General features: G+C 34.7%; 1 protein-coding gene across 2 annotated transcripts in view; it reads left to right on the top strand.

The window, feature by feature from the left end:
* LOC129361775 (glypican-5-like) overlaps nucleotides 1-12,830 on the top strand; it is an 85,573-nt gene that overhangs the window by 4,374 nt on the left and 68,369 nt on the right. For both annotated transcript variants that reach the window (XM_055032853.1, XM_055032851.1), the window contains exon 2: nucleotides 5,344-5,505. In XM_055032853.1, the coding sequence (XP_054888828.1) occupies nucleotides 5,344-5,505 (162 nt within the window). The remainder of the gene's footprint in view (nucleotides 1-5,343; nucleotides 5,506-12,830) is intronic.

Below are 12,830 nucleotides of genomic sequence, written 5' to 3'. Positions count from 1 at the left end.
CAAAGGCCTTAAATCATCATCTTAATGTTATTAAGCAATGCACGAAACTGTCACCCCAAATTTTGCTACAACTTTGCTTATCAGATATTATCACTCTGCCAGTGATATTCAACTGTAGTCAACTCAGGAGTTGACTACAGTTAACTTTCCTTCAGTCTTGATATAGCTATATTGTTAAGATATTTTACTCTTGTTTGTTGTTTTAGAAAACTCATTGGCTACACAGTCAGATTCTAGATCAACTGCTGAAATTGTGTGGGAACTCTAGTTGATCAGCTTTGGACCTATCCGTAAAAATGTGAGACCCAAGTTTTATAATTATGTTTGTTCTTCAAATGAATAAGAAAAGTTTTTTCTTTTGTTTTAAAACTGCAGTTTTGTTTTACAGTTAATTAAATTGAGAATAATGATGTATTACAACTGGTAATCCTGAGGTCATTTTTTATGGTGGTTGTATTTAAGGTTATGGTTTATTTTGGAGTAGTGCTCTACTTGATAAAGACTGAGATTACTGTGGCAGTAGTTTAACCTGTTGGTTTCAGGTCAAGTGTCACCCAGCACGAGTCTGCATGCTGTAACTGGAAGAAGAGTAATAGATAGTGGAGTGGGAAACATAGTTTGAGGTGCATCTAAATCACTTGATATGTTTGTTTTATGTAGCGTTACTATTGGCAACAGAGTATATCATTTCCATTACCCGGTGCAGTTCTAGTTATAAAGACAAACTTTAGCCTGCAGCTATGATCTGTAAAGGAGATTTCTACAAGCTCCTCCTGAAACTGAAGATGAGGAATATAACATGAAATCATGAATCATTGGCTTACCAATGAAACATCATTCAAACCATGTGAAACTCTTTCAAATCCACTGATTAGGAAAAGTGGATGACAAAATTAGCAAGGCACTGGATGAAATCCTACAACTTTGACCACACAGTTTAAGATCTTTGTAATTTGTAAATCAACTTTCAGCACAAACATTCCAGAACTTTATAGAAAACCTTTCTGACCCTACATGTCACCTTCTTGACAGAAAAGTTGCAGCCTTTGGAGTTTGAAAAATTTGAAACCAACTCTTGTCATTGTCTTTTCAATGAACAATGGTGTTAGTTTCCCCACTATTCTCTTTTGCTCTAAATACTGTTGTGATATTACTGAAAAAATGGATTCTACCATTGATTAGATTTAAAACTGTTCTCAATATATATATATATATATATATATATATATATATATATATATATATATATATATATATATATATATATATATATATATATATATATATATATATATATATATATATCTATATATATATATATCTATATATATATCTATATATATATATATATATATATATATATTATATATATATAATATATATATATATATATATATATATATATATATATATATATATATATATATATATATATATATATATATATATATATTATATATATATATATATATATATATATAGGCCTCCTGGATGCCTCATATAAAAGACTAGACGAGAGTGATCAAAGGAAAAAAAAGAAAAAAAAAGCACCTAGCGATTAAACTTTCCAAATTTGAATTATATCTCCAAAACTCAAAGAGGTGAAACTGATTCTGAGAATGTGTAAGAATTATGTGTATATAATGATGCAACTTTTCTTCAGTCCTCACATCATATGCCAACAAAAGCAACTCCTGAAATGTGAAGAGGCTGGGCTTCAGCCTTCCTCACAGTGTGATGTTTGCCTTAGGATACAGTGCTGTGCTTTATGTGCTGTGAACAGATTTCTTACAAAGTAGCAGGAGTGTGTCACCCAGCGTTTGGAGGGTCCAGTTTCAAATAAACTGCATTCTTGCATTTATGTCTTTGAGTGACATTCCTATCTTCAAAATGAAAATGCAAAAAAAAAAAAAAAAATGTTATCAACAATTACCATAGAAGGAAGATGGAAAGTGGTTAAATTGATTTTATAATGGATGCTCTTGCTTTAATTGATGATTGATATTTGAGTTATTTACAATCTTTGTAGTTAAACTAAAATCTAAACGGTTATGTTTATGGGGTAATTTAAGATATTTTTCATATATAAATATATAAGCTTGTTCTGATGAGACAAGACCTAAATTTACTAAATAATAAAGAAAAAAAGATTAATGTATTAATATCTGTTCCAGAGCTATAAGGAATAAAGTAATGCCTTTTATTGCATCCTTATCTTCTCAAATGGATCAATCTGTGTTTTTTGTCTTGGACTAATCTTAGCTAATCTATTAGTTTGTTTATATTCAACATATATTATATTCAAAACATGTTCTTCATGTAGTCATTGTATTTACATCATATACCCATGGTGCATAATTTTGTGCCTCAGCTAATTTTCTATGCCCCTGGCTGTTCAGAGGAATAGGTTTTTTTCTAAGTGTATTTTTGCTATTAAATCATATAGAAATGTCTACATATAAAGATTAATGTTCATCCACCAATACAAAGAACACCAGAGGGTATTAGGGCATTTCTAAGTCAACACATGGGTTGTTAAATGGGTCGTAACAGATACTATAAGTAATAGTGTCTTAATGCCCTTCCAGTAAATTGCTGCTTCAGCAGGTCTGAGTCTATTTGCCCACTAACCTTACATCTATCTTTATGATCTGTATTTCCAACTTCTGGCCTCTGATGTGGCTTTGGACTCCATGCCAATCACTAAATGCAGTTCCAGCTCTGGTTCTGGGAAAACCTTGAAACTTTGTTTCAAGGTAGTCCAAAACTTCAGGTATGTGGCAAAGACCACTTTGAGATGTGCTTTCATTCAACCCGGTCTGTAGTAAGCCCAGCAAATCTTTGCAGAGTAAATATCCTCCATTTTCAAAGGGTACAGAATTCCAGAGGCAGCAGAAAGCAAACCAAATTAATGAGTACTTTTTAACAAAGTTATTCGTGTTCTAGGAAAAATATAAATAAACAGTAGCCTTAGGAAGCACCAGTCTCCCAAATATAAGTGAACATCAGAGTGAAATAGCCATACCTCATTTGAAAAATTTAAACAACACATAAATATCTTTTGATGTGCACAATGCTACCCTATGTAATATACCTCATATCTTGAATGTTGACAGTCAGATTACATTGCAACCTGCTCCACAAGTGCAAAAATGTAAATTTTGTGGTATACATATGTATTTAACTTCAAAACCTGATTCATATGGAGAAACATCACTAGTGATACAAGTGATGCTGTCATTGTTTAGCATATCATTATTGGAATGTGGATTACAGGAATTGTACAGTGGTTGAGCTTCTCCACACTTAATTTTTGACAAGACCATTGAACTGTGGCAAGTTACTCCAAAGGCATTAATTACCTTAAAACAATTAAATGAATATGAGAACTGGCATCTCATGTGGACTGTTAAAGTTTTACCAAGCAGCAAGAGTGTATGTAGGGCATTAATTACACATTTTGTTTTAATCCTTGGGAAAAGGGAAAGAAAAAAATGTAATGCAATAATTCGAAAAAAAATAACAATCCCATTACACATTAAATATGTGGCTGGATAATAAGTGATTGGCAAAAATCACATTTTGACACGTTATAATTAATAGCGTCAATATATTTTGAAGCTATATCACTATATCTTATGAAGCATTAAAGCTTCACTTGAAGCAACCTGGTTTTAATGTAAATCTCATAATGTGTTTGGTGAGTGTAGGTGTTAAAAAGGTACTGATAAAAGAAGTCAATAAGTTATAAGCTGTTTTTATGGAAGAAACTGAGTCATTTTTCTCATGAATATAGACATTTTATTTAATATTCCTACTCAGAACAACACCTTGCTTATGCATCACTTACTTGATGCAGTTACATGGATAGGACAAAGAGTCATGGCTAGGATCAATCCGAGAGCGTGAGATCAGCAACAGAAGGGATGGAAACAGCAGAGAAAAGAGATAATGATCAAGCTTTAAACCATTCTTAAGCTTTTGTACTTACTAGACACGACAGAACCTTACAATTAATAAATGTTCATTGGTTAAAAGTTATGCCCTTTTTGAGACTGCTTATTAACTTATATAAATCAAAAGGATCAAGATTGTGTCATAAGATAGATAAAAATAATCAAGAATAAACTGATTATATCTGTACAAATTAATCATTCTGACATGTTCACAAATAAAAATATGTTCTAGTAACTTGATTGCTTTTACGATGACAGTGCAGAAATCTGACAGGCAGAGCATTAGGCAACAGACAAGTGTCAAAATAAAAAAGCAGACCCCTACAGAGACAGATAATGAGCTAACAGCCGGAGGACAGCCAGTCATGACTTCATTCATCTGGCTCTGGGATGGAAACAAATGCAGTCTCTCTGGGTAATTAAAAGACACCCAGGCCTCACAAGGATATGCCCGGCAAATGGGAGAGAGGGAGAAGAGAGTGAAAGAGAGATTCAGAATGTAACCCTATTGTGTTTCATGGAGGGATTTGACCAGTGAAGCGCTGGTCTTGTGGTCTGGCCTAACACCATGCTTTAGGCTCTGATTACAACATCTGCCTAGAGCCATCCTTGTCCAGCCTTTCCCCATGTAAAATGAGTTATCTGAGTGATGTAAGACTTTTGCATAATAAATTTTTTATTAATGTGTTCCCAAGTCACTTTCTCACTTCAGCAATGGCATAAGGCAGCTGATACAGGTGAGAGTGGATGAAGTCTCATTTGATGTTAACTTTGTGTTAGATCATATTGGTTGAAGTTTAATTACTGGGGTAATATTGTTGTTGTGCAGTGCTTTTTTGCAGCCCATTAAAATCAAGTGATCATGATTATCAATAAATATCCATTTATGATCATGGATACGTTGAAAAAAATATGGTTATCCATGTATTTTTTTTATCTCCTTTAAATCTATCATTAAGTGCATAAGCATACCTCAGTATATGAAACAACCATGTGTGCCTTCGTATCACATTGAGGCAAGATCATATATTTAGCTCAGACAGTATTTATAGCTGTTAAACATGGATGAAATACTCGGTCTACTTTCTCACCATGACATGGTGCCACTTCTGTCTTTCAGAGGAGTTATGACTTGTCTGTGCTCATAGCCAGGAACTTTAGATACACTGTAACATATTTCTTTCAGTCTATGATCATAAACTGATATATGCGGAGTCGGAAATATGTTTTATTAAATACAACCGCTGCAAAATTTTAATGACGTGCACAATGCTACCCACTGTACTTATTTGCTTATCCTCCCACCATATAAATAATCCGTCTTTTTAATTAAGACAACTAAGAAAAAAATGATTATTGTTGAATTTGTTGTTTCTGCTTTCCCCAGATGCTGATCTGCAGATATGTAAGCACCAAGGTCCATCTTGCTGCAATAAGAAGATGGAGGAAAGCTACCAGACTGCTGTGAGAAGAGAAACCCTCCAAAAAATTGAGTCCTACACCTATGAACTGGAAAATATGCTGTCTAGTCAGTTAGACACCTTCCAGGGTAAGTGAACAAATGCTCTGTTATTGTTATTATTATTATTATTATTGTTATTATTATTATTATAAACATATGTATTTATTTAATCATGGAATAAGCCTTCAACTGAATACTCGAGGTGTGGTGGTGCATGTGCCTGTCTGTTTTGAACGTTTGTAGAAGCAGTACAGTATGTATGTAATTACATCTACAATCTTACTGTTAATGATTTTGTTTATGTATTGATATTATCATCATATGATTCCTCAGTCAATATACTGACACTTTTTAAATCATACCTGCTTGTGTGGGCTTCATGTTCACATTTTTGTCATTTATGTTTCCTTGCTATTTGCCTGCACCAAACTTTTACATGTTCACTATAGTTTTCAGTCTTTCAGTCATGCCCCTTTCTTTCTGAACCTGTTGTGTGTGGGTCTTGGGAAATTATATTGAAGAGTGAAATGAACAATGAATACGATTTGGAGACAATATTTTAGTGAATTTGAGAAGGTGTAGAACAAATAGAGGATAGAATAACACAGACACAGCACATCCAATGTCGGGCTGTTGAAGGAGGGGTTTGATACTGCAAATATGGCTATGGCAGTCAAGTGTTATGCCCATAGCACAGTTGAACTCTTTAAACCCATACACTGGCCAGTTGGATGGATTAGCATGCCCTTAAATGCATCTGATGTCAGGTGATTCAGACCAGGCACCACGCCAACCAACTTTAATTATGTTGATGGTGTTGTCTACAGCTGCACAGCCAAGAAATGGAATCAGGAACAGTGCAGAAAAATACACGCACACACAGGCAGACACAGGCACACACAACACAATGAAATATTTATTAAAATAAAATAAAAAAAATTGAAGAAAAATTAACATGAAATCAGTATGAAATAAAGTCTTAAAGAGCTCACTATTTTCAATTAACTTTCTCTATGGTTGGAAATAACACAGATACAAAAGAGGAGTGGACTTGCCAAAATCAAAATGCCATTACTTCATGCAGCATGATCCACTTGCTACTTCACATTCCTCCCAAGGCACTCAGACAGCGCAGAGACTGTCCTTAGAAGGCCTTGAAAAGGAAGAACTAGTGACGTCATTATTTTTAACACCATCACACCCTAGTTTCTATTGTTGCTCCTTTCTGTTTTTCCGTTTTTGACTTGTCTGAAAATGGCTGATGATCATTGTCTGATGATCATTGTCCAGACTGGATCAGACATGACGTAAGAAGGGAAGGATCTTATTTATGATAAAACAGAGAAGTAGCAGATACACTCATCAAACACACTTGTGGTACTTGTTGAAACAGCTGTAAGAGGGAGGATTATATCTCCAGTACTCTAAACACCTGAAAATCACGTGTGGAATAGATTGATTCATTAAAGAACTGATATCCACCACTGCAAGGTTAAATGATATATATCCAAGGTTCATGGTACATCAAACATTAACACATTAGTCAAACCGATATCTGTTTTTTTTTTGTTGTTGTTGTTGTTTTTTTGAGTGGGGGTACTGATTGTACAACACACACTTCATCTGACTTTACTGCAAGTTTTCTCTTGTCCATGAAAGGTCAAAATCATACATGGAACTTAATGAATCAAAAGATTCACTAAGATCCAAAACATTTAGAACTTTATTAAAGACACAAAATAACTTTTGCCAACTATTTGTGTTTCCCATTTAGTGGGAATATTGATGTTGTTCTATCACCTTAATATGTCTGGTATCACGGTATATTCATATATAAAACAAGTAAATAATATTTTTTACGTCTCATGTGGTAACTCAGCTGTCTGTTAAAAAGTAGCTATTGGTGTCAAGAAAGTAACAAACCATTCAGACTGGCAATGTTGGTGTCTTTTTACCCACTTTTAATATTTTAATAGGCAATTTAAATGCTGACCATACCCATCCGTTAATGACCACAGGGGACCCATTCTGACTTCTTCCAGCAGTATAATGCTGGCAACTGTTTTTTTGAGCATGTCAGTGAGCTCGCCATAATCCCTTGGCCCACAGTCACCAGATCTCAATCCAATCGCACAACTTTGGGATGTAGTGGAATGGGGGGATTTCCACCATGAACTTTCAGCTCTTAACTTGCTATGATGTCAATGTTTTCCAAAATCTCTGAATAATGTTCGAGACTCCTCGGGGAATCTACGCTATGAAGAACTAAATCAGTTCTGAAGACAAAAAGGGGACAACCCACTACTCGCAAGGTATACCTAATAAAGTGAACAAATTACTCCAGAGTGTTTGTGGGATGCCAGTATAAATTGTTGTTTGATCCTTTACATGACCTTGACCAGGATGCTCGTTCAGAAACAATGGAAAAACCCTTGCTTGTGAAAACTATGCATGTCAGAGAAGTTTATTGGCAGTCAAACAAGAATATGTAGCCTAAAAGCATATTTGATGGAAATGTTTTTTGATTTCTTAATTTAAGCTGTCATAATCATCTTAGGTGGCCCAGATAACACAACTTCCATAAGGGCACCTGTCCTATTAATGAAGAAGCGGGAATTTCCAAGCATTTGTTTTACTTGTCATGTGGGCATATTTATGAATTTCAAACTATGCCTCAATGCATTTGCAAGCAGCTGACATAATAACTCACTTTGTTGCTGCATATTGTCTTTTCATTGTTTCATCAAATTAAGTATGTTTTATCTTAATTACGATCTTTTTTTTTATCTAAAAGAGTTCTAAAAGGCGATTCTTTTTCCCTGTCCTCTCACATTTTTGTCCTCTCACTTCATGTTTCTGTTTTTTTTTTTCTGCAGATGTTTTGACTGACAGGGTTATTGCTCTAGAGACTGATGTTTGGACACAGTATGATATTTCTCTGCACCATGAGCTCATTCTCAAATTAGGGAGGATATCCGGAATCTATCCCTACACGTCTTATTTAATCATCCTGGGTGGAGGGAAAATGTGTTTATGAAGTTAACAGTAGATCCAGAATATCACATATTTGTGTGAATGTTTGTGCTGTTACTGTGCTTATAGAAATCTCTTGAGAAGTTTTGATTAAAAACGACAGCATTGTTTCCCCTGAATTCAAGAAACTTTGGCTCTTTGGACAATAAAATAAAATATCAAGAGAATGAAGGAGAGGAGAAGAAAAAACTACAATTTTTTTAACGTCATAAAGTTTCTTTAGACTTTACTTCTTGCTTGTGTTTTTGACGATGACCTGTTTCCACTTTATTAATATGAGAATTATGAAACAGTCCACTAGTATTTGTCTATAAGAACACAAATACTAGATTAAGACTCTGGTCAAGACTAAAAGGAAGGCTTTGTTAAAGCATCCATTGTCAGTGCATGAACACTTGCCTGTTATGTTTACCCATTGCTGCTACATGTTTTCTTTCCAATGTTGAATAGAAGCAGCCAATTCAACATTCAACAAAACACCCCTTGTTTGTGATTTCCATTTCACATGTCAGTTAATGAAGCACTAAAGCATTGTTACTAAAGACAAAGATGTAATTTACCTCAGAAGTGCTCATTTTGATTGACACCATCAAACTGCTATGCCTCCAGAAAAGCAATCCGATATAAGGAAACACTCAGATGTGGAACTGGAAAAATTCCTTGCAGTTCTGTCATGAAACATGCTCCCTGTAATACAGTGTTTCTCAATTCCAGTCCTCACGCTGCCCTGCCCTGCATGTTTTAGGTGTTTCCCTTCTGCCTCACACCTGGATTGAATATTTTGGTGATTAACAGGCTTCTGCAGTACTAGATGGCTGCAGAAGAAGTCATGCAATCATTTGAATCAGCTGTTCTGGTATAGTGGCACATTGAAAACATGCAGAGCAAGGAGGCCTGAGGACTTGAATTGAGAAGCACTGTTCTAATGTCAACAGGAAACAAGTTACACCTTCTCCTCACAGAAAAGTGGTAAATCCTCACTGATTGCACGTTCCAAAAATGCTATACAATCTTCATTGATTGCACAATTTTGTGATAAAAAAGGCATTTGGTGATGGGTTCTTCTTCTGATGGGTCAATGGGCAACTGTTCATGTTCCCCATGTCAAACTTAAAATATTTCTTATATTTGAATACTTAAACACAGTTTGTAAGCAGGGTATTGCAAGTTGAGTTTTATTACGTTTTCCACAGTAATAGAGTTGTTTAACCAAATTTGAACAGAGTATACCACATATTAATGGGTAGAAAACATCTCAATGTTTATTCATAATATAATTTTCGACTAAAATCTGTACTCTTAAAGTTTTGGATTCTTTGAAGATTCTCTATGTGAGTACAAAAACTATTCCTCAAGATCCTTGGTTGAATCAGCTGTCCATTGAACAGAGAAGCTTTCCTCAGCTTCTCTGTTCAATGGATTTCAGCCTGTCTGGAGTTTGTCTAACTTGCCGCTGGGAATTTACTGCACTGCCTTTAATTGTTCTGGTATGTCTGTTTTTACTGTGTCCTGTCTGACTTAACTTCCCTTATGGTTCAACGGCAAATTCCAAAACCTGTGCAATGTTTATCTGAAAGTTCCAATCAACAAGATAATCTGCAAAACACCAGTGAATTTTGATATTAGAAATGTGAAAGTTGAGAAAAAGCAGACATTAGTAAGACGGTGGGGTGGGGGTTCTGCATTTGACCCATATAAAGTTATCCTTTGAAAAAAAAAGGGAGTATTATCGAAATGTATTTTGAGGTAAAAGAAGAGCAAAACTACACATTTGGTAGAAATGTATTGTAAAGAGCGTTGCAGTGCTTTTGGAATATCAAGTTATGGTTTGATTTTGATGGAAAAGTAAAAAAGAATATAAAAGTTTCTGAATTATGAGTCATACTGTTGGTTTAGTCCACATTGGGCTGGGATTGACTCACCTCCTTCATCAGTCACTTCATCACTCCCACATTCGACTCAACTAACTCCTCCTTACGCCCTCTATTGGCTCCTTCACAATTTATTCTACCACTCTCTTTCCTTTGTGCATCGTAAAGATTTCCATTTCTAAGATTTTATCCACTGATCATCCTGTTACAGATCAGTGTATTCCAGTTCAGCATATACAATTAATTGTAATAAAAAAAAAATAAGAATCAAAAATGACAATCATAAATGATGTTCTGAACCTGGCCAGCCATGATGTATTTATTTGGTCCACTGTTATGAAACTGGTGTTCAGCCAAACAAGCAGAAGTGTAATATGTTCCTCACCGATCATCCATGAAATAATACAAAAAGAAAACTTTTTATTAAGACAAATGTATTTTTATAAAATCTTAGATACTGCTACTTTTTTTTATCAATGATTTTTATTATTATTATTTTGCCTTATTACTTGTTCTCAACTTTAAGCTATGCATTCAGTGACCACCCCAACATATCACTATTCGTACATAAAGCTCATTAATAAAAACACCAACCACACCTTTTATGGTGGTAAATTTCTCATTAGTTTCTGATTTCATTCCACACCCTGGATATACACAAAAATTGTATTTCAGATTAACCATGTGCTACCCTGTGTGTTTCCAATTCTTTCCCAACAAAACATTTGAGTGCCTTTACTCTTCTTGACTCACTTCAATATCTTCATCTGTCATATTTGAATACTTTTGTTTATCCTAATCTTTGGGTTTGGAATAACTATTTAGAAGAAAATGCCTCCAGTCTGGTATTCATGAGTAATAAACAAACATGCAAGATTCTGATTGATTTCTGTGCTCACCACAGTACTGAGACTGCCCTCATCAAAGTGTTCAATGACATTCATATAAATACAGACTGTGGAGGCACTACAGTGTTGGTTTTGCTGATCCTCAGTGAAGCATTTGACATGGTTCACCATGACATATTATTGAAACAACTGGAGAACTGGGTAGGACTATAAGACAATTCCTAACTAGTTGAAATCTTACCTAATGCCAAGAAATTTTTTGTTCCAATTTATAACTTCTCTTTGAAGCGGACAGAAGTTACATGTGGGATAGCATATGCTTCAATCCCGGGATCCCTTCTATCTAATGTATGTTTATGTGCGCCCGATAGCTTAAATTATAACAAATAATAAGATTAGCTACCCTACACAGATGATCTATAGATCTACATTACGATGTAACCAGGGGAACCCATTCAAGCACCAAAAGATGCTTGAAACAAATAAATGGATTTGCCACACCATTCTCCAACAGAACACAAACAAAAGTGATGTTATTATCTTTGAACCTAAAGAGGAACAACACATGGTGAGCTGCAGGTTCAGTTATTACATTTGGGAACAAGAGATGAGATCTGAAATCCAGGTGTAGTGATGGATTCTGACCTGAAACTTCAGAGATGCATAAAAAAATATTACAAAATCATTCTTATGTCACCAATGAACATTTCCAGTTCTGAAGCACTACTGATTTAAAATATTAAGTGAAAAGAATAAGCTGCATTTCTGCCCACTGTTTAATATTGTTGAAGTTTAGGATGTTCAGCTTCCAGTTGGATTAGGTCACTGTGCTGAATTCTACATTGTGTAAACCATCAGAAAAAACACTTTGACCTTTGTCCCTTTGATACTAAGTTCTAGAGGTGCCGTCCATCAGCCTGTCAGCAGTCTACAGCAGACACCCTCCATACGCCCTATTAGCCATTTCAACAATCTCATCCACTCACACCCCCCTGACTCCTTTAGCAATTGCCCCTGCCCCCAGTCCTCTCTGTTCCCATCATTCTCTCATCTCCTCCTTTCTTCACCTGTGATCATGTTTCTGTATTTCTGCAAACAACAGGAAATGTGTTCTCAATACTGATACAGTGTCCACTATATTTCAAACTGTGCCAGTGTGGAATAAACTATGCTTGTTTCTATGATAGTTTTCCATATTCCAAAATTTATTTTTTGTGTTGAATCCCATTTTTAATCACTGGCTAAATTATCCTGACAATATTTACCCAAAATGCATTAAAACATGTTTTAACATTAGACAAAGCTCAGTCCCAATTAAATACAAAAACTGTTTTTAAATTATGAATTTTCTTATTAAGAAAAACCAACTTGGCCCTAAGTAAAAAAAAAAAATAAATAACTGTCCCATTTGTCAAATCACATGTTAGGGCACAGTTGAAATTTTTATCATGTTAATTGCAAGGTATGTAGTTAAACAATTGCAATTAATCACATTTTAACAACAACTGTGTATTGACAAAATGAGCAACATTTTAGAATCAGAAACCCCTTCCGCTGCTAAACTATTGAATACATAAACATGTCCAAATTGAATTCAAATTCAAAAGTACTTTATTGACCCCAAATGGAAATTAAATAACAAAATAATATGAGCTGAACA

This window comes from Poeciliopsis prolifica, unplaced genomic scaffold, assembly GCF_027474105.1.
Source record: "Poeciliopsis prolifica strain line A6 unplaced genomic scaffold, Auburn_PproV2 SCAFFOLD008, whole genome shotgun sequence".
NCBI classification, from domain to species: domain Eukaryota; kingdom Metazoa; phylum Chordata; class Actinopteri; order Cyprinodontiformes; family Poeciliidae; genus Poeciliopsis; species Poeciliopsis prolifica.
This window is presented reverse-complemented; position numbering and strand designations above follow the sequence as displayed.